Below are 22,101 nucleotides of genomic sequence, written 5' to 3' on the forward strand. Positions count from 1 at the left end.
AGCACCCCCAGAACCTGGGGCGGCCTGGCTTTGATTAGCAGCTGAGGTTGGAGCGGTTGTAACAAAGGAACAAGTTGGGGGTCCTTCTCAGCCCTCCCGCCCACGCACGCCTCTACTGGAGATCGGGTCTGGGGAGCTGTCTGTTGAGGTGAGGACTGAGCTCCTCCTCATGCCTGCACAGGGCCAGAGCCCTAAGCTGCTGCCAGGCCCACCCAGGAGCAGCCCTGCTGCCAGGGATGGGGAGTTTGTTTCCCAGACTGCACCCCCGGCCTCTGGCCCCCAAAGTCCCAGGACACTCACGCAGACACTCGTTGGCGGCCTCGGCTGTGCCCCGGGCCCACGGGCGGTCCTGGAAGAAGGGCAGGCAGCGCTCGCAGTCCGTGCCCGTGGTGTTGTGCTGGCATCGGCAGGCCAGCCGGCCCTCCTCGTCGGGGACACACTCGCTCGCGTGCCCGTTGCACTTGCATCTGCGAAAAGAACATGGGGGCGGGGGTGTCCAGAAACTGGGGGAGGTGCCGGCGGAGAAGGGGTGAATCCCCAGGTAGTCCCCATCTTCGGGTGAGCCCCTGATTCTACTGCTCAGCTATGGAGCTTTATTGAACACCTACTACGTGCTCAGGGCGACAGTAACAGAACCGACCAGGCTGGGTGTTCCAAGCTCTGTACGCATATAAACCCATCACATCTTCACAAGCCCAGTATGATCCCCATTTAACAGACGGAGGAACTGAGGCACAGGGAAGCTGCCCAAGTCTACAGGTTAGTCATGGTAAAGTTCTCGATGCTGCCACTGAAGGTGTCACACCCAGGGGCCAAGAGGGACCTGGGAAGAAGTCGTCTCAGTCTCTCGGGTGGAGCGTGAGCCAGCTCCCAGGGCCGTGGGTAGGAGGCGGGGGCAGCTCAGGATGCCACCTCATGCCCCCTCCTTTGTGTCTAAAGGGATAAGAAGGAGATTATTCCTTACACAGGACAGCCGCCAGCACATCTCAAGACCCCAGTGAGTCTGTGCCTTTGACGGAAGCCCCGGGTCTGCCCCCGACACCCACAGGGTCAGACAGGTGGAATCAGGCAGGACCAAAGGTGCTCAGGGGGTCACATAGTGTGCTCAGTTGAGCCTGACCCCATGGGGCCATCACCCCCATCCCAGCTGGCCAGACTGAGCCGCTCAGAGGATGGCCACGGCTCCCAGCTCCCAGCCTTCCTCTCTACCAGCCCTCAACGGGGCCATCAGCTCCCTTCATCTCGCTGGGGCCCCAGCACTGCTGTGGCAGGGACCACAACTATCCCCATTTCACACATGAGGAAACTGAGGCCCAGGCCCTGAAGTGACGGATGCTACGTGGCAGAGCTAGAACCTGAACCCTGTTCTCGCCTTCTCCACGCAGACCTCGGGCTCCCGGACACTCCTCTATGGCCATTCGGTGTCTCCCCAGAAGCTGTGTTCCATGCTCTGTCCTAAGTGGGTGTTGAAGAATCTCTGACCAGTGCCAGCACCCACGGTACTGGGGACACAGGACCTGGGAAGGGCATGGGCACTGTTTCCTCGCCAGGTCTCCCTAGGAGCTCAGGGTAGGCAGGTAACGCCCAGAACTTCTGGCAGGGGTGAGGCGGGCACCAGGCAGTCTTGGGAGACAGTGGTCACCTGTCTCAGGACAAGGGACGGCCCATGGCCCTGAGGGGGTGCTGCAAACACTCCCTCCCCCATGAAGCCCCCGGATCCCAAGGGAAGGAGTGAAATTCCTGTAGGCCATTGTGGGACACAGGCTGCTGGGCCACTGCCCCCCAGCCAGTTGCCGGCCTGAGGGTGGTCTGGCTCTGGCAGCTGGGGTCCAGATGTTCTCTGTCCCGAAGCCCCGGAGAGCAGACGCAGCAGCTCACCGCCATCCACCATCCTTGGAGAGGCTCTGCTCCTGGGCGGTTTGACCTGAATCAAGTGTGGGAGTGGTGGGGGTGGGGAGGAGCAGAGGGGCCCCCCATTTCCCCTTCACTCCCGAGCCCCAGCCTCCGGAGGGTGCAGACGCCCTGAGTGCAGGCAGCTGGGCCTGTGTTCCCTTCCCAGACATCTCCAACTCTCTGAACACGACCTAAGCATCCCTGAATTCCAGAAGCCCCTTGGTCCCTACGCCCATGGACCACCACCCCACATCGAGCTGACTTTCCATCCTAAACAGCTTTCGGATCCACACCTCTCCCATCCTACCAGCATCTCTGCCCAACCAGCTTCTTCTCTCTCATCTGCCCCCTTATGATGTCAGGGGTTGGGGTGTTTTAGAAGTCTGACCCTGTTACTACCCTGGCCAAATCCTTCAGCAGCTTCCACTGACGGCATAAACTTGGTCCACGTCCCCGACCATCTTCCAACCATCTCCACGCCCCCCGTTCCAGCCACAGGACCGTCAGCTCGTTCCTCAAGTCCGGGTCTTGCACTCACTGGCCCTTCCACCTGGAGTGCCCGCCCCTCGCCTCCTGCAGCCTCACCGGGCCCGCATCTGCAGGGTGGTGTCCCTGACTGCCGGCACACCTGCCCTGGCCTCCCGTCCTTGTTACTCTGGGGCGTGTGACATGATTACTGGGGTCTGATCTGGTGACCGTCTGCCTGGGGCGGGAACACGTGTGTTTTCCTCTCTCCTTTCCAAGAAGGAGCCTGATGAGTGTTTACGCTGAAGACATCATCTGTGCCTCCCTCATCCCAAACCCACCTGGAGGGCCCAGTACCGGGTGGCCAAGTGTGTGGCAGGCCTGGGATGTCGATGGGACATCGATGGCCCCTGCTTCTTGGAGAGACAAGATGCTTGAACAGACAAACTACAGTGTGCACTGACAGATGCTAGAGGAGCATGTGGGCCAGGAACAGGGGTCCCAATGGCATGGCCTCACTGTCCCCACACGAGAAGGGGGCAAAAGCACGGTACCTCCTCCCCCAGTGACCTTTCTAGGTTACCGGCCATGTGGCTTTGGAGTGACCTGAACACATCTGTCCTGTGCCGAGGTGCCTCAAAGCCTTATTAAACATGCTTAGGTCCCCAGAAGCCCTACTCTACCCAAGTTTACCAGGAGACTTGGGGAAGAATGGGGTTGATGGGCTCCATTGGTTATAAGCTCACGAGTGCTGATTAAAAGAAGCGAAGCTCTGAAAGCCTAGGGTTCCGAGCCTGCTCGTGGCCACTGTTAACCAGCTTCACTTGGAGCCCACGGCCCACGGAACGGTGGTCCAGCTGGAAATCTAAGCAGGCTCTCTCTGTGGGTTAGCTGGGAGTGCGGAACACTGCCCCACATGGACACCCGTGGTGTGAATGAATGTACCTGTCAGATGCAAAAAAAAAAAGAGAGAGAGAAAAGCAAGGAGGAGGGACTGCCAGGCAGAGGGAACCACAGGTACAAAGGGCTGGCGTGTCCCTCTGATGGTGGTGGAAACACAGCGGATGTGGGAAAAGCAGCAGGAGTGGGGCTGGGAGGCGGGATGCAGCTGGGTCACAAAAGGAGCCTGGGGACCAGGCTTCTGCTCCCTTCGTCCCCTGGAGCACCAGAAGTGGCTTCTTTACCCTCCACGGTAGCCACCGGGTGACCCCACGTGGCAGCCACCCAATCCAGTGTCCCGGCCGCTGCCCTGCCTCCCGCCTACCTGCCGCCCACAGAGAAGTCCGACACGGCGTAGTAGTAGGACTGCAGCACCCTGGGGTCCTTGAAGATGTCGTCCCCGAACGTGTTGAGCCGGTCTAGGGAGATGAGGAGCTCAGTGCTGGTGACCCAGTCCTGGGGGACAAGGCGGAGGGGAACGGGTGCCATCAGCAGCCTCCTCAGTGTTCGCTCCCACCTCGTTCTGCTGGGAGGTCCAGCCGGCAGCCCCAGGGGGTCTCCTGGGACACAGGGACAGGCCAAACCCAGACCAATCCCGAGAACACTGCAGAAACAAGGAGCCTGTGCTTTGGGGTCACGCCAACCTGGGTACCCGGCCCCCTCCTGGCTGTGCACCTTTCGGGAATTTGCTCAACATCTTGGAGCCTCTATTTCCCCATCGGTGAAATGGGACGAGGAATAATGTCGGCCCCAGGAGGGTGCTGGAGGAGAATGGCCGGTGTCAGCGGCGGGGCGTGGGCTCTGGTACGTGATCGGGGTGCTGGGGGAAGGGCTGGTGCAGCCCATCTCAAATCGTGTCACCCAGGTCACCTGACTCCTCCCAGCGGAACTGCACGGCCATTCTAGAGGTCAGCTGAGGGAAGATGCGTCCCAGTGCCCCGGTGTGGGGCGGGCCCTGGGTTTATAGGCCTCTCACGTGCTAAGGATCAGGGTCGCACAGACAAGGCACCTGGCAGGTGACCTCTCTCCCACCAGAACACAGCCCCACGAGAACAAGGACTCAGGACCCCTGGTTCTCACTGCATCCCCAGCCCCGGCTGTGCCTGGTCCGGAGCAGGCACTCAGTAAATTCTTGCTGATGGTGGAATGAGCGGCGTCCCCCTGGAAGGGCCGGTGGGGAAGTGGGGCAGAGCCCACGTGAAGGCTGACATTTTCATCTGCCTGCTGTTACAATCAGAGGTAGCTCCGGCTGAGTGTAAATCAGCATTTTGATTCAGCCCAGGAGCTCCTGGTTGAGCAATCAGGCCCATCAGGACAGAAAATGAACTCCTGGCAAAGTCTGACTTCTCACCCCAGCACGACTCAGGCCAGCAGGCTTCGCCTGTCCCCTTGCGCTCAGCAACTCTCGAGCCCGTGACGTGGGGCCCAAGGCCTCTGCAGGAGGATGCTTCAGCCAGGGTGGGGGTCCAGCACCAGAAGCTTCAGAGGGGACCTCAGCACTCAGCTGAGTCTGTAAACCCCCGGGGTGTCACTCCCTGCGTCACTTCCCAAATGTGAGTGTGCATTCAGGGATCGGGTTAAAATGCAGCTTCTGATCAGAGGTGGGGCCTGGGACTCTGTATTTCCACATGTGTCCAGGCAGTGCTGATGCTACTGTCAGTCCCTGGAGCAGCTCAGAGGCCAGGGGCTAAGGCCCGGGGTGGGAACCCAGCAGAGCACAGCGGATGCCCTAAGAGTCTTCTCTTTCTCTGGAAAAAGTGCCCCTAGAGAACTCAAACTGATGTCCAAGCTGGAAGGTGGAGTAGCTGACACTTATTATGTGGTTACGGTTCAGGTCCTCACAAGAACCCCACAGGGAGGTGTTATTCTTACCCAAGTTTTGCAGATGAGTAACAGACTGAGGCTGTCCGGGTGAGCACTCTGCTTCCAAGCTGCATGGCTGGTGCACGCAGAGGGCGATTCAGGTCTATCTGACCCCAGGGTTCCAGCTTTAGCCACTAGGTAGTCTGCCTTCCTGCATCTACCCCAATGCCCTCATCATACCAGTGGAGCCCAGAGGGCGATGACCTGCCCAAGTGACACTCAGGGACCCTCCTCTGTGTTCCTGCATCTGCTTTGCTCCATCCGTCTGTGAAGACATTGGCGATAGGAACAGCCTCAAAGCCTCCCTGAGACCCCAGGAAGGGAGTTGGGAGAGGGAAGGGGAATTTGTTCCTTTAGCCCAAATTGTAGAGGTCACTCCCTGATGCCTTAGAGGTGGCTTCCAGGAAAACCAGAGCCCCAATGTACACAAGCAATAGGCTTTTGCACGTTGCAACGGCCCAGGTAAAACTACGAGTGGGCTCTCTGATTTTGGACAGATCTGGGGCCGGTCAGAAGGCAGTGTAAAGGAGAAGCGGGAACCTCCTCTCCAAGCAGCAGCGGTTCTGCTCCAGCCGGCACCCCCAGGGCCCTTGGCCCCCATGGGGGACAGAGGGACCCAAGATGCAGCAGCCACACAGACACGTCCTTCGTTTCCCCCCACCCCAAATGCTCCACGGCCTCAGAGGAAGCGTCACCCTGGGGTTCCCAGAGAGGAGAGAAGGGGAGAGGTGGGGGCTTGCCTTTTTCTGTCCTTCTCCGACCTTGGCTTCTGCCTGGGGGCCGCAGGGGCCTCATTTCTGAAAAGGCTGTTTCCCCATTAGGGACAACATCCAGGACATAAGAGGCAACATGTCAGGGGACCCCGCTGCCAAGACAGCACAGACGCAGGCGGAGCAGGGGCCCAGCCCTTCTGCTTGTCTCCAGATGACCTTGGCTGATGTTTTCTAATCTACAGAGCTTGGAGCCCCGTGGAGAAGAAATTGTCATTTTCAACAGAATCCTGATGATCACCTGTGAACATTTCTAATGGGATAAGCAAGGCCTGGATATCTGGAGATGTGATTTTGTGCCAAAAAAGATTAACCTTGCCCAGCAGAGTTCTGGCCTTTGCCCCCCACTCCTGGAGGGGTCACCTGTAAGCCCCCAGAATGTCCTGCTTGATAAGAGTACCTTTGTCCACCTGGGGCCCTGGGCCATCCCAGATGGTCAGTGCTGACCATGTCGTTATGGGGAGGCCTTGGGCCACGTGGGATCAGCTTGACCTCTGGAGGGGCAAGGTCGGCCACAGGCAGTCCGCCGTGGGTACGTGGCTGATGCCCAGGTAAAAACCCTGGGCTCCGAGGGACAGGTGAGCTCCCCTGGCTGGCAATGCACTCGTCACACGTCGTTGCTGGGAGAAGTCAGTTCTGTCCCCACGACTCCACTGGGGGAGGACACCCAGAAGCCCCGTGCCTGGTCTCTCCTGGACCGGCCCATGTACCTCTTCCCTTTGCTAGTTTCAGTCTGTATCCTTTCACTGTAATAAATCGTCACCGAGAGCACAGTGGCTTTGCTGAGTTCTGCGTGTCCTTCAAGTGAATCACTGAAGCTGAGGCTAGTCTTGGGGACCTCAAGCCAGCTGACTCCATGTCTTCTTGTGCTGGGCAGCCTGGGTTGGGCACGACCTCTTTCTGGGCCTCAGTGTCCCCTCTAGAAACAAACGGGTTTCTAACCCCAGCCCCTTTGTTATCCCACACAGGCAAAGGAACTGCTCTGAATATGTCGAGAGAGGAAGACGGCAGTTCTTCTCAGCAGTGGCCTGTCTGAACCCAGAGACGTGCACTAGAGGACCGTCCAATGCCCCCAAACATCAAACAGGCCACCGCATCCATAGATGAACCATCACTGACACACAGGAATGTGGACATGCGTGGGTGCTGATACTGGTAGGGCCACAAACCCGAGTAGACCCAGGTGGGCAGGATGGAGGGACCTGTGTGGACGCACACAGCCGCACGCCTGCCGCGCTCTCTGCCTTGACGATGAGCTGCCATGAACTCATCTCCAAAGTATGAATGAACACCTCTTACAGGCCACACACTGTGCTGGCCACGTTATAGCGACTGTCCAGTGTGGCAGCTGCTGGCTCCATGCAGCTGTTTGAAATTCATTAAGATGAAATAAAAATGAAAATTCAGTTTCTCTGCTGTGTTAGTCACGTTTCACGTGTTCTACAGACACACGTGGCTCGTGGCTACCCTACCGGACCGCGCAGGGAGGGAACATTTCTGCCGCCACAGGAAGTTCTGTCGCATAGCTCTGCCTGACAGCACAGAACCCAGGACTCTGAGACTCCAAACTCACATTCTTTTCACGTTTTCCCTTTTGTCCTCGTCAAAGCCCTTGGAGACACACAGGGCAGGTAATGCCATCCAACACAGAGGGAGGAAGCGGGCCCCCCACAGGGAGTTCTAGCAGGAGCCCCAGCTAGGAGTCAGGACCCTCAGGGTCTGCGCTGGACCCTTGCACCAACCCAGGTGTGCCCCTGCGAAGTTCCCTCCCTGCTCTGGGCCTCAATCTCCCCGCCCGCCTAAGGAAGGGGTCAGCTGAGCTGGTGGCTGTCACAGGGCACCCTCCTCCATCCATCTCATTATCAGTCATCCACAAAAGATTCAGACACAGCAAAAGCTTCTGTTGTTTAAAATCTGAGAAGCATGGGATCTCGAGGGGTCCCTTGTGTTCTCCTGCCCTTTTACACTTCCCTGTGGTCCCCTGGATCCGAGTGTCTGGCCCAGCCCCTCCTAGCAGGCTTGGGACCCTGCCCCCGCCCCCAGCCCCACTCCTCTCTGACCTGCAACACAGGGCTCTCCTCAAAGTTGTAGGCACTGGGCCGGCCCTCCAGGGTGGAGAAGGCCACGTTGCCCCCGCTCAGCGGGGAGATGTCGCTGAACTCAGAGGTGCAGAAGGCCAAGCGCTCGTCCTCGCCGGGGCGCAGGTACTGGCCCTCGGGCTTGCCGTAGGTCTTCTGGCAGGAGGCGCTGTAGTACTGGTAGGGCTCCCAAGGGCCGCCGGCCCGGCTGCGCTTGTAGATGGCAAAGCTCTCAGGGCGACTGGTGTGGAACTTCAGCCGCACGTAGGTGATCTCGTAAGCTTTCCCTGCAGCGGAAAGACGTGGACCCATTTTACAGAAAGGAAGGAAGAGTCAGAATCCCAGTCCAGGGAGAGCAGAACGGCTGTGCTGCATACACTATCTTGGGTAGATCGTTAGAGGCTGCCTGGACGTGCCGTGATCAGTCAGCGATGCCTGTCAGGGACACCGCGGAGGACAATGCTGGCATGCTTCCCAGGTATTTGCCATCCTTTAACTAGGCCAATTTGTCTCCCTGCACAGGATTCTGAAGTGTAACACCCCTGACAGGCAGCCATCTCTTTTTGCTCAACTATCTCCAGCAATGGGATACTGCCACATCCTAAAGAAGCATGCTCTACCATTAGAAAGTTATATCTTTTACTATACCCCAATGAAGCCAAACCTTCCACCTGTGCCTTTCAGTCTCATTCCTTCCCAGTGATTTCAGACCCCTGGAGTCTGCAGACATGCCCGTTTCAAGTCCCCCTAATCCTAACACAACCCCCCCTCCCCAGGACCCATCTCTTCCTCCTGCTTCCATCTAACTTCTGTTTGATCCAAAGTTCTTAAGAGAAGTCTATACCTGCTGGTCCTGTGACCTCATCTCCCAATTTAACCCTCAGTCCACTGCAATTCAGCTTCTCTGGGGCACTGGACAGAAAGTGCTCTCTCAAAGCCTCCTCACCAACAGCCCCTCGTGGCCACAGCCAGGGGACCCCGCCTTGCCTTACTTCCTGGCCCACGGATCATTCCTGTTACCCTGGAAGCCTCTCCCCCAGGTCTCCGTGCAGCCCACCCTCCTGGCCCTGTCTCCTGGGTCTTGCTCCTGGGCTGCTCCTCCTGGCCCACCCTGGGTCCCCTCCTCAGCCCCCTCTGCTCAATCCCCTCTCCCCCAGTGGCCTCTCCATCTGCTTTAGTCCTCCCCTCCCCCACACTGCTGACATCAAGAGGTAGGATCTTCAGGCCCCTTCCTGCCCTCCTCCCTGCCCAGCTGCTACCTTCATGCCCCAGGAGTGCTCACAACAATGACCCCAGATCTCCCACAATTACTCAGAGCTGCACTGGGAGGCTGGGATGGGAAGGGGGATGTGGGTGGGGAGCTGGGTGGGTGGGGAGGACAGCCTCCTACATCCTCATCTGCCCTCGCAGGTGTCAGCAAGCAATGCCCAAGAACAGAAAAACTGATGGATGGGTGAATGAATGAATGACCGAGGGAGGAGTCCTCCCATAAACTCTACCATTAGTAGTCAACTCATATTCTCCAGAGCAGCACGGAAGTTCTCTGCACCCCCTTCGCGCATCTACTTGCTTCTCTCTGGCTGTTCTGCCCTGGTCCCAGATACCCCAGGAGTCCTGCCCCTGCTGCTGCCACCTCTGTCACGGTCCACAGTCTTCCTCATGCACTGAGAAGTCACTTCAAGCCTCTGTTTAAACACCTTGGTCCAACGTGAGAGCTAAATCTACAAAACTCTTAGAAGAAAATATAGGAGTAAACCTTCGTGACCTGGGTTAGGCAAAGCCTTCTTAGGTGTGACACCAAAAGCACAAGTGACAAAAGAAAAAAAGAGATGAATTGAACTTCATCAAAATCAAAAACTTTCGTGCTTCTAAAGACACCATTGAGAAAAATGAAAAGCCAACCCACAGAATAGAAGAAAATATTCGCAAAGCATATATCTGTTAAAGGATTTATCTAGAGTATTTAAAGAATTCTTACGACTCAAAAATAAAAAGACAGATAACCTGGGAATTCCCTGGCAGTCCAGGGGTTAAGACTCCGCACTTTCGGGACTTTCCAGGTGGCGCAGTGGTTAAGAATCTGCCTGCCAGTGCAGGGGACACAGGTTCAGTCCCTGGTCTGGGAAGACCCCACATGTGGCAGAGCAACTAAGCCCATGTGCCACAAGTACTGAGCCCACATGTTGCAGCTACTGAAGCCCACACACCTGGAGCCCATGCTCCACAACAAGAGAAGCCCGTGCACTGCAATGAGCTAGAGAAAGCCCACACGCAGCCACGAAGACCCAACACAGCCAAAAAAGTAAATAAAATCGAAATGCAGGAGAAAGGTGGGAAAAAAACCAAAAAGACTCCACGCTTCCACTGCAGGGGGCATGGGTTCGATCCCTGGTCAGGGAACTAAGATCCGGCAAGATGCACAGTGCAGCCAGGAAAAAAAAAAAAGATAAGCCAATTTAAAAATGGATTTACATAGACATTTCTCCAAAGAAGATATGTAAATGACCAATGAGCACATGAGAAGATGCCCAACCTCATTAGCCAGACCAGAACCACAATGAGATACCACTTCACTCCCTTAAGATGGATATAACAAAAAAGACAGACAAAAATAAGTGTAGGCAAGGATGTGGAGACATTGGAAGCCTCGTACACAGCTGGAGAACATGTAAAACGGTGCAGCTGCTTTGGAAAGCAGTCTGGTGGTTTCTCAAAAGGTCAAACATAGTTACCACATGACTCAGCAATCTAGTCCTAGGCATGTACCTAAGCGAAATGAAAACATACGTCCTCACAAACACTTGTACACGAATGTTCAGAGCAGCATTACTCATAAAATCCAAAGAACAGAAACAACTCAAATGTTTGTCAACAGACGAATGAATAAATAAAATGTGGTACAGCACACAAAGGAACGTTATTTGGCAAGAAAAAGGAATAAGGTACAGACAGATGCTACAATGTGGATGAACCTTGAAAATATTGTCGTAAACAAAAGAAGTGAAACCCAAAGACTATATGGTGTATGATTTCATCTATATTAAATGTCCCGAACAGACAAATCCAGAAAGGTAGAAAGTAGATTAGCGGTTTTCAGGGCCTGGGGGGGTGGGGTGAAAAATGAGGCGGGGGGAAGTGACTGCTAATGGGTACAGGGTTTCCTCGGGGACGGGGGAGGGGGTGAAAATGCTCAAAATTGGATTGTGGTTGGGACTTCGCTTCCAATGCAGGGGGTGCAGGTTCGATCCCTGGTCGGGGAGCTAAGATCCCACATGCCTCATGGCCAAAAAACCAAAACATACAACAGAAGCAATACTGTAACAAATTCAATAAAGACTTTAAAAACGTTCCACATCAAAAGAATCTTTTAAAAAAATGGCTTGTGGTGATGATTATACAACTCTATGAATAATACCAAAAAGCACTGAATTGTAGGCTTGAATTGGGTGAATTGTATGGTAAATTGTCTCCATAAAGCTGTTATAGATTTTTTTTTAAAACTGGTCCTCACTTCCATTAGGATGGCTATTATTTAAAAAAAAAAAACAGATAACAATAACAAGTGCTGGCGAGGATGTGGAAAAGTTGGAACACTTGTGCACTGTTAGTAGGAGTGTAAAATGGTGCATTTGCTATGAAAAACAATTCGGTGGTTTCTCAAAATATTAAAAATAAAATTACCATATGATCCAGCAATTTCACAACTGAGTATATATACCCCAGAGAATTGAAAGCAGGGTCTTGAAGAAATATTTGGACACACACGTTCCCAGCAGCATTACTCACAATAGCCAAGATGTAGAAGCAACGCAGGTGTCCATCGACAGATGAAGGATAAACAGAATGTGGTCCATCCACCCAATGAAATATTATTCAGCCTTAAGGAAGGACACTCTGGCACACGCTACAACATGGAAGAACCCTGAGGACATTACACGAAGCAAATTAAGCAGTCATCGGAAGACAAATATTATATGATTCCATTTATATGAAGTCCCTAGAGTAGCCAAATTTATGGAGACAGAAAGCAGAATGGTGGGGGCCAGGGTTTAGGGGAGGGAGCTGTGGTATTTAATGGGGACAGAGCTTCAGTTTAGGAAGATGAAAAAAATTCTGTGGGTGGATAGTGGTGATGGTTACACAACAATGTGAATGTACTTAATACCAGTGACCTGTACACTTACAAATGGTTAAGATAATAAAATTTATGTTATGTGTATTTTACCACAGTAAAAGAAAAACTGGGGCAAAAGTATATATATTGGCCCCTTGGGAAAGCAGTGTGGCAACACAGATGAAGAGCTATAAAAATATTCCCAGCCTCCGGTGAAAAAAAAATCTCACTTCTGGGAACTCAAACAAGGAACGGAATTTAAATCAAGGAGTTCGTCAAAGAATTTTTTTACAATAGGGAAAAATTGGAACCATAAGCTTTGAATAAATTGCAGGACATAAACTTACAGGATGGTTGAAACCACTGAAACAATTGACAGTGAGTTTATAATACAAGGGGAAGTCAAAATGTTGAATGAAAAAAAAAAAGACAAACGATCCTGCATTTGGAATCATCAGATATTTAAAAATCCCTAAAGAACAGGCACAAAAGACATCAAACGCAGAAGCATGACTGTCCTCAGTGACTTTTCTTCCCTTTTCAATTCTGCATTTTCCCAATGTTTTCTCACGAAGCTTGTTCTAATTTAAAAACTGGAGAAAACACAAATTACAAAAAAAACGTAAAAAGCAACCGCCTTGCCGTGTTCTGTTTTAAGATGTTTTTCAAAGTTACATTGCAGCACAGCTTGGCACTGTCACTCCAAGTCCCTTAAAAGAAAGCATGTGTCGCAAACGGAGCCAGCGTCTGGGGCGGCCGCTTCTGTTCTGAGCAGGCGTCTGGCCTCAGAGCCAGGTGGGGACCTGCCCCAGATGTGCGTTCATGAAAGATGCTGTGTGGAGGTTGCCGTGGGTCCACAAGCCCAGGCTCCTCTGTAAACATCGAGCAGCCAGACACCTCGCAGGACAGGAGCTTGGAGCCACTTAAAAGGTAGCTGGCAGCTAGAAGTGTGATTGGAAAAAAGCAGCCACCAGGATTTCATGCAAACGAGCACATCACACGCCAGGAAACATCGAGGCTTTTCCCTTTCCTTGCCAAGCCAGGAGGTGAGAGAAGAGGCAGGAACATCACAGAGGCAAGGCAGGGACTTCCTGTTACAAGAGTTAATTAGAAGGGCTAAGAAAGCAACTTAATCCCTGCTTTGTGATGAAAACGTTTCTGTCACAGGCAACCGGAAGGCCAGGCCACGAAGGCCAGGGGAGGGAACTGGCCCTGAGATCTTCTAAACAGCGATAAGAATTAAATTTGCAGCCTCAACCCAGACTCTTGCAAGCTCCAGGGACCGATGAGGCTTCAGGGTGATTGAGACAGGTGTACTCCCATCAAGAAAGCTGGGCCAAGGGGCTTCCTAGGTGGTGCAGTGGTTGGGAATCCGCCTGCCAATGCAAGGGATATGGGTTCAATCCTTGCTCCGGGAAGATCCCACGTGCCCTGGAGCAGCTAGGCCCATGCGCCACAACTGTTGAGCCTGCGCTCTAGGGCCTGTGAGCCACAGCTGTTGAGCCTGTGTGCCGCGAGTACTGAAGCCCACGTGCCTGGAGCCCGTGCTCCGCAACAAAAGAAGCCACCAAAATGGAGGAGCCTGCGCACCATGACGGGGAGTAGTCCCCACTCTCAGCAACTAGAGAAAGCCCGTATGCAGCAACGAAGACCCAACGCAGCCAATAAATAAACACATAAATTAAAAAAAAAAAAGAAAGCTGGGCCAAAACGTCACTCCCAACCGTTAACTGGTGAGCGACACTGCTGGGGACCACGTGGGTCTCACCTCCCAGCCACCCGATATGCGGTTCCCTCTGCCTGGAATGCTGTTCCAGCCACTCCTCACCTGGCTGGCTCCTGTGCAACCCTGCTCATCCCACTGGTTTAGCAGACTGATCACACGCCCCAACCTGAGTCCTGCGTGGAACACTCTTCTCCTGCCTTCCCTGGTGGCTACTCATCCTTGGAGCTGTGGGTTTGGGTGCCTCTCTGGTGCTCCCCAGATGCCCTGAACCTCTTCACTCTGTCCTGTAAAGACCTGCCCGTCCCTCCCACTAGTCTGTGACCTCCTTGGGACGGAGCAGTGAATCCCAAGAGCTGAGCATAGTGCCTGGCACCCAGTAGGTACTCCATAAATGCTTGCCAGATGAAGCATGATTTGTACCTTCAAGGAGGTTATAATCCAGTGAGCAAGTTGAGACAGCAGGCCCAACAACGTGGCTGAGGATGTCACAGTGTTTCTGGAAATCACTACCCCTGAATGAGTCTGTTTAACAACAGCCAGCATTTAGTGAGCACCTACTATGTGTCAGGCACCTATGCTCTACGTACACTGTATCTCAGAGACCCCCAAACAGTTCCATCACTGTGCACATCTTACTAACAAGGAACCTGAGGCTCAGGCAGGAGAAAGGGACTCATCCAAGGTCACGAAGAAAACAGCTGAATCTATGCTCGACTCAGGTTTGTTTGCCCCAAGATCGTTTGTCGGCCCCAAGGTCCCCGAACCAGACACGCCTCCATTCAATGCTCAAAGAGAAGGGGCTGCCCAGGAACGGGTTGCCGGCACCCATGAAAACTGCAGAGGTCACCCAAGCCAGCACCAGGAGCACCAAGCCTCTCCAGCCAGCTGGGACATAAAGCGCAACAGGAATGACACCAGGCCGGTCATAAAAGCAGGCCAGCCCATATCCGGCACTGACCGAGCAGAATGAGCTCCGAAGGAGAGGCTTATTTTGGGAAAATGGAAACAAAACAAAGTCCTTTAATTGGAGCCATCTGGGGAGCAGTGGCCTGGGGATGGGGCTGGAGGGGGCAGGGTGGGGAGCCTTGCTGGAAATGCGTGGGTGAGGCTGCCCTGCCCACTGCGGGCATGAGAACTAGGTGGGGAGAGCCGCTCCCAGGCCATGGTGGGCATCACAGCACGGCTCCTCAGCCCTAGCATCTGGTCATCTACTGTTCTGTCTTCCTCTCCCACCCTAGCTCTTGGCAATTTGGGGCTCACTGAATCCCTGTGAGGATCTGGGGAATCCCGTGACCACAATGCCAGATACCAGGATTCCTGGTGGAATCAAGGCTGGGCCCATGACACTTCCCTCATCTTTGGGCCAAGAGTCTAAACCCCCATATATGGATCAAGATCGTCAAGTCTATTGTCTAACCTGGGGAGGGTGAAAGTTTTCGTCTGATTGATTATTGCCTAGGACTTTGCGTTAAGAAGGATTCTGAGGTCCAGTCTGAACGGAGCCGTGACTGAAAAGTACAAACGACAAGTTTTCAAAGAGAGGTGGCAGGGCATTCAAGACCACTGCAACAAACCAGGGAACAGACGAGGGGCTGAGTGGAAATGATGGAGAGGAAGGCAAAGACAAGGAACATTCCAGAGAAGGATCTAGTGATCCAGTGAATGCCGAAGTCAGAGGATAAGGAGGGAAGAATCGCAGTGGATCCCTGAGTTCCTTGCTTCGGTGCATGGAGAGGCAGTGGGGAGAAGGATGCCTTTACTTTTTAACTTTAAATACACATAACATAAAATTTACCATCACAATCATTTTTAAGCATATAGGTCACTGGTATTAAGTAGGTTCACGTTGTTGTGCAACCATCACCACCATCCATCTTCAGAACTTCTCCATCTTCCCAAACTGAAACTCTGTACCCATTAAACACTAACTTCCACCTCTTTCCTCCCCCAGCCCCTGGCAACCACCATTCTACTTTCTGTCTCTATGAATGTGATGCTTCTAGGGACTCAGATGATGGAATCATAGAGTGTTTGTGTTTCTGTGTCCGGCTTATTCACTGAGCATAATGTCTTCGAGGTTCATCCCCGTAGCAGCATGTGTCAGAATCTCCTTCCTTCTTAATGCTGAAAAATATTCCATAGTATGGCTACATTTTGCCTATTCACTCATCAGTGGACACTGGGGTTGCTTCCATTCTTCAGTTATTGTGAATAACGCTGCTATGAACATGGTTTACAAGGCACCTTTATTTTTGGATCCTAACTTTGGGGCCCTTGTGTGACATTCAAGGGCTGACTTTCACGAGGTTGCTTGAATGACCCGTGCAAGGGCTCAGGTGGCAGACTGAACTAGAGGTGAAGGTGGAGCCCGAAACATGGACCATGATCCCAATAGGCAAAGCCAGGGGCCTGAGATGGAGAGCGGGCTCACCTGGTGGCAGGGCTAGCGGGGAGATGAGAGAGTAGGGGAGGGGAGGTGGGTTGAGCAGCTGGAACCCCGGGGTGGGCAGGTGAGGGGCAGGGCCGGGGGGAAGGATGGGGCCACAGCGTAGGAGTCTGGGATGTATCCAGGAGGGCTGGGGAGTCATTCATTCATGCATTCATCCACTGGATCCTTGTTCCCAGGGAGGAGATACAGTGTAGCCATGATGTGCTGGGGTTCGCATCCCAGCTCCACCACTTAGCAGCCTTGCAGCCTTGGGCAAAATACCTAACCTCCCTCAGGTGAACTGGACAAGCGTCTTGCACACAGTGACTCAGTTTCCCCATCTGTAAAATGGGCATCACAATAAGACGGCTTAATGAGTAAATGCCTACAACGGTCCCTGGCACGCACACAACTAAATGCTAGCTGTTATCCGTTCATCCACCCAACCAACAGCACCACCGCGCAGGGGGCCCTGCACCAGGCACTGGGGTGCAGCTGTGAAAACAGCCATTCTCTCTGCAGCCTGGAGCCAGTGATGGACACAAACAAACCACAACCTCACAGTCATGATCTAGACTGTGACAGGGGAAGGGCGAGGGCCTGCATGATCTAGACTGTGACAGGGGAAGGGCGAGGGCCTGCAAGAACACTCAGGCAGGCCCTCTGCCCAATCCTGGGGGCTGAGGGCTTCCTGGAGGAGGTGACCTCAAAGTCTAGCAGGGCAGACAGTGGCTTGTCCACTGCTGCATCCCCAGGGCTTGGTACAGGGACTGGCGTAGTAGGCACTCAGTTGTTTTGTTTATGAATGAGATATGGGTTATCCAGGAGAAGGTGGAAACAGGAAGTTATGCCTGGCAATGCAACAGCAGAGGTAAAGACCAGGAGGAGAGAGGCAGTCTTGGCCCATCCTCGGCCCCGCTGAGGGGCAGCTGGTGCAGTCAGAGTGGGAGGGGAGGGAGGGGCAATCCAGAGGCTGCCTGCATCCTTCCTGGGGTTTGAGACTTCCCATTCCTGCAACTGCTGGGTCCATCCTGAGCCCGGGGTGGGGGGGGGGGGCGGGCAGGGCCAGCTGGGCCCAGGGCTGTGGGGGGCTGCTTCTGTGGTGGAGGATAATCAGGGCTGCTGCCTTGATCTCCTGACCTGCCTGGGGCCCAGCGTTCCAGCCAGAACCCCCAGGGAGAAGGAAGGAGGACTTGGCCCCCTGCCACTGGCCTCGTCCAATGCAAACACCGCCTCCCACTCAACAGGAAGACGCAGTAGAGCCAAAGCTCGGGAGACCCGGCCGGCGTCGGGTTCCACAGGGGCCAGCAGGTCCTTCCGACGTCCAGCTTCCACTGGGCCAGGCCCTGCTGTCCTCTCATCCCCCCCGCTCTGGCCATCCAGGCCATGCAGGTCCAAGAACACACAGAGTGGCCTCCTGGCTCCCCTGTGCGGTCCCCTTGGCCTGGAAGGTTCTTCACTCGTCTGTCAACTCCTGTCACCCTTCAGATCTTCGCAAGGCCCGCTCACGCTGGGTGTGTCCCCGGAGCATAAACCTTCTTCCTCATCGTTCCCGGGGCCCAGCTCGTCTTCAGCTGAACGGATGCAGGGAGAACCAGCCCTGCACACAGGCAGCCCCCAGCCAGGATCTGAGGCTGGAGGGAGGGAGGCAGAAGCCCACCCACTGCCACTCCTGCAACCTTCCCCTCACGCAGGGGCTCAGAACTCACCTGCTCAGGGACTTAAGGGTCTTTCCAGGAGGTTCTCAGGAATCCAAGAAAGTGGACAAGCAGGAAGGGAGATTCCCGAGAGCCCAGCCAAAAGCCGAGGCTCTGGCGAGCCTAACCTGGACACCTATAATCCCCAAGTGCAGTGCGCTGTGGGAAGGGTCCCAGGGTCTGCGGTGGGGCCCTGGGCACTGATTTCATCCTCGAAGCCTCCGTCTCCCTGTCTATAAAAGAACAAATGGGGACTTCCCTGGTGGGCCAGTGGTTAAGACCCCACGCTCCCAATGCAGGCGGCTCGGGTTCGATCCCTGGTGGGGGAACCAAGATCCTGCATTCCCCACGGCCGAAAAGAAAAACAAAATGGTATTAGGATGGAGTGCTGACTTAGTGGGGTTCCTAGCACGTGGTGAGGGCCCCCTGAATAGAGTGTTACCCATGCTGACCATCCACGTCCCCCACCACCCCCCACCCGCCACGAGGCGCCAGCCGTCCATTTTCCCAGGGCCTCCGTGGAGGGCTAGGAGCCGCCGGACCCCGCTGCTGCCTTTCATCCCAGACAGGAAGGCTCAGCTTAGCGACTGGACTCAGGGATCTGGAACAGATGTCTGCGAGCTTGCAGGGGGCTGGGAAAGCAGCGACCTCCATCCGGGGCTGACCGGCCGCCTGTCCCTCCCCCTCCCTTCACCCCACTCCCTCCAGGAGACCTGGGCCAGAGCCGTCACCCACGTCCCCCTCCCAGCAGGTCAAGGAGAGAGAGGGCGGAGCCAGCATAGGCGGCCTGAGGGCTAGGACAGGCTCCCCGCCCACCGCGTCTGAGCATCCACTGGGGCCCCTACTGGGAACACCCGGATGATGCCAGACCTCTTCTTTTCCCCAGTGTTATGCAATCTGTGGCTCCGCGTGGAGAAAACCAAATTTGAATGGAACCAAAAATGGACCAAGTCTGGGGCTGCTGTGGGTCCCAGGCACCCCTCCTGCATAAACAGGACCAGGGCGGGGACGTCTTCTGGGAGCCAGCTGGGAGAACAGTTCTTAATCCCTTCGGAAGAGGCCACCCCAAGCGGAACCTCAGCCTGAGCCGCTCTCAGCAGAGTCCTGATGGTCACACACAAGGACCGCCCCAGCTGCTGCAAGCTCCTGGCCCACCCAAGCTCAGGGGACCTGCACAACGGCCCTGGGAGGTGGCAACCCTCACTCCACATGACAGGGAGGAAACGGAGGCATGGGGGGGTTTCCAGTGAGTGGCTGTGCTGGGCAAAGCCGATTCTGTCTTGGGGCAGGCAAAAGAGAGCTCTGAGCTGGGCCCAGAGCACAGGACAGAGGAGGTGGCATTGTCTTTCATTCACTCATCCATGCATTCCTTGTGCAAACCCTTCCACAGATCCTCCCACGTGCCTGGTGCTACACAACACAATAGGAGGAACAATGGTGTGTGTGTGTGTGTGTGTCTGTGTGTGAGGCACAGGGCCCCACACACACCCAGTGTAAATGAGAACTGCCCCAAATCCAAAGATGCAGACGCTCCCCCGCCCCTCCCGCCTCGTCTGTGCCTGAGCCCCTCGCCTGCCCCACGAAGCAACACATCGGCCAGTCCCACACCCTCTGTCATGGAACAGACTGTCTCCCACAGCCCCCACCCTGTCCCAGATTCCTTCCCCTGTGGCCTTGGGGTCCTGCCAGGCCCGTCCAGCCAGCTCCCCCAACCTCTCTCCCCACACTGGTTTCCTGTCGCCTGCCTGGGTAGGGACCCTGTCCCATCCCAACCGTCCCATCGCATTGACAAGTCCCAGCTGACAGGTCAACGGGAGGTGACACCCCCAGAGCAATCAAGCTTCTTGGGGTGGCAGTGGGTACCACCCTGCTCCTCTGAGAAGGCTCAGGGTCCCCACCCCCCACCATCACGTCAGTGTCATTTCCCAGCCCTCCCCAAGGCAATGTCACCCAGAGCTAGGAAAAGCCAACTCCACTGATGGGTGGAACTCATGTCAAAGAGTTTATGCTCTGATCTTGGATATACACGCATGTCAATATCACTCAGCAGCTGTGTGTCTTTGGGCAAAAGACTTAACCTCTCTGAACCTCAATTTTCTCATCTGAAAAATAGGGATATATTCCCATAATGTCTTATCCAACTCTTTGGCTCTGGATGTAGTTTAGAATTCGGAACCTTTCAGAATTTAGAGTGATGATGCAGTCCTTATGCCATGAATTGTGTTAACGCCCCCAGCTGGGTCTGGGGCCAACAGCCATATTCAAATAACATCTCAGTAACGAAATGTATGAATATTCACTCTAGGATCAACAAGGTCTATAAATAGCCTCAGGTCAGGTTTAGCAGCCAAAATAAGTTATAAAAATACTTTGAGTTTTCAAAACTTTAGGAAATTTTGAGCCCACAGATAAAGGAGTGTGGAAGGGTGGAAACACTCCCTCCCTGAACAGGCTATGGAAGTGGGGGACGGGAGTTTATTTCCATTCCCTACAATAGGGAAGGTGCCAGAAGTGAAGTGCTGGGTCCAGGCTCAGGATTCCGATTCCCAGGGACCTAAGGGCTCCTGCACCTTGGCATGGACTTGGTTGGAAGGAGGCTTGGGCACAGCAGAGAGGCCATGCCATCCGGTCCAGTTACCCAACAGCTGGGTGAAACGTGGCTCCTGCCCTGAGGGTAACCTTTCCGGTGAAGAACACGCTGGCTCTGTCCCCAAGATCACTCCCAGGGACTGCACACGGCCTCAGGGATTCACTGAACCCCGGACGTCAATCGGATGACCCAAGATTAGGAGCCCCTGTCCCAGAGAGCAGACTAGTTCACCCCCTGGTGGGTTGCCTCCCTCCTTTGCCCACAACAGCTCTGGGATGGACAACCATTACAAGGCGTGGTCCAGGCACCCAATCCACTGCACTGTAAAGCGGTCCCAGGAGGCGTTCCACCCCTCCCAGCCTGAAGGGACACCTATCAGTCTATCCTTCCAGATAGTGGGGGGGCACAGGTCCTGTTCCTGAGCCCCACCCCCCATATCTGGATCCTATAGCTAACCCAGGGCACGCAGCAGCCATGGCCTCTTGCCTCGAGCCAGTGATGGTGGGGACAGGGGACGAGGTGGTGGCCGAGCCAGGAGCCCGTGCTTACCCAGGTTGAGTGTGATGTTGACCGAGGTGGGGTACTGCACCCCAAAGGCCATGGACGGGCTCTGCCACCAGGTGCTGTCCTCCTGGCTGTGGAAGTCGGTGAGGTAGGAGGCGTTGTGGTGGTGCTCGGGATCGGCGGCGTCGCAGCGTTGGCACTGCGCCCCCGCGCCCTGGGCGCCCACGTGCGGGCAGAAGTCCTCGGGCGGGCGGCCGCACGTGTGCGAGGCCTCGGCGAGCCGGCCGAACGCCGCGTTCTCGAACACGGGCAGGCAGCGCTGCGGGCGCCCCGCGCCATCGTAACACGCGCCCATATCCCCGCCGGCCGCCCGCGGCGCCAGGAGCGCCAGACCCAGCAGGAGCGCGGCCGCCGCCATGGTCAAGGGCACCGACGCCCCTGCGCTCCGGCCGTGAGCGCCTGGCTCTGCGCGCCCGCCTCGGCTCCGGCTCCGGTGGGCGCGGACCGCACGCGGGGCGCCGGGACGCGCCTCCCCCGGCGGGCGGGACCCACGGCGGGAGGGTGGGACCGACGGCGGGCAGCGCCCCGCACCTCCCCGACCGCTCCGTCCCTGGGCGCTCACCCCCACCTGGTGGACGTGCCCGGGAGTGCCCGGCTTGGGAGTCAGCCGCAGCTGCCTTGCCCTGGCTCTGCTGGGGGAACCCTGGCTCTTTGAGCCTCAGCATCCTCATCTGTAAAACGGGGTCGGTGATGATGGAGGTTCATGACCACGGTGGTGAGGATTCGATGGCTGCTCAGGACATGGAAACTGCTCACCAGTGCCTTTTAAGTCCTGAGATAAAAGGGGGCATGAGGGTCTTTACCTGGTCTTTCCCCTTGCACGTCTCCTCCCAGCAATAAAGTCACCGTAGGAATAGTTCCTTACGTTTCCACTGTTCCGTTAACTCTGAAAAGTGCTTCTTCTGCTGGCTATCCTCTGCTCTCAAAGCAGAGATTCTAAGCTGATATTTGTGACCAAGGATACCTGGTCTCAT

At 55.2% G+C, this 22,101-nt stretch overlaps 1 protein-coding gene across 2 annotated transcripts in view; it reads right to left on the reverse strand.

The window, feature by feature from the left end:
• LAMC3 (laminin subunit gamma 3) overlaps positions 1 to 21,548 on the reverse strand; it is a 61,429-nt gene extending 39,881 nt beyond the window's left edge. For both annotated transcript variants that reach the window (XM_057725235.1, XM_057725234.1), the window contains exons 1-4: positions 21,113 to 21,548; positions 7,991 to 8,295; positions 3,623 to 3,753; positions 301 to 467 (exon numbers count right to left, since the gene is read on the reverse strand). In XM_057725235.1, the coding sequence (XP_057581218.1) occupies positions 301 to 467; positions 3,623 to 3,753; positions 7,991 to 8,295; positions 21,113 to 21,485 (976 nt within the window). In that variant the 5' untranslated portion in view covers positions 21,486 to 21,548. The remainder of the gene's footprint in view (positions 1 to 300; positions 468 to 3,622; positions 3,754 to 7,990; positions 8,296 to 21,112) is intronic.
• Between the last annotated feature and the right edge of the window lie 553 nt (positions 21,549 to 22,101).

This window comes from Hippopotamus amphibius, chromosome 2 (assembly GCF_030028045.1).
Source record: "Hippopotamus amphibius kiboko isolate mHipAmp2 chromosome 2, mHipAmp2.hap2, whole genome shotgun sequence".
NCBI classification, from domain to species: Eukaryota; Metazoa; Chordata; class Mammalia; order Artiodactyla; family Hippopotamidae; genus Hippopotamus; species Hippopotamus amphibius.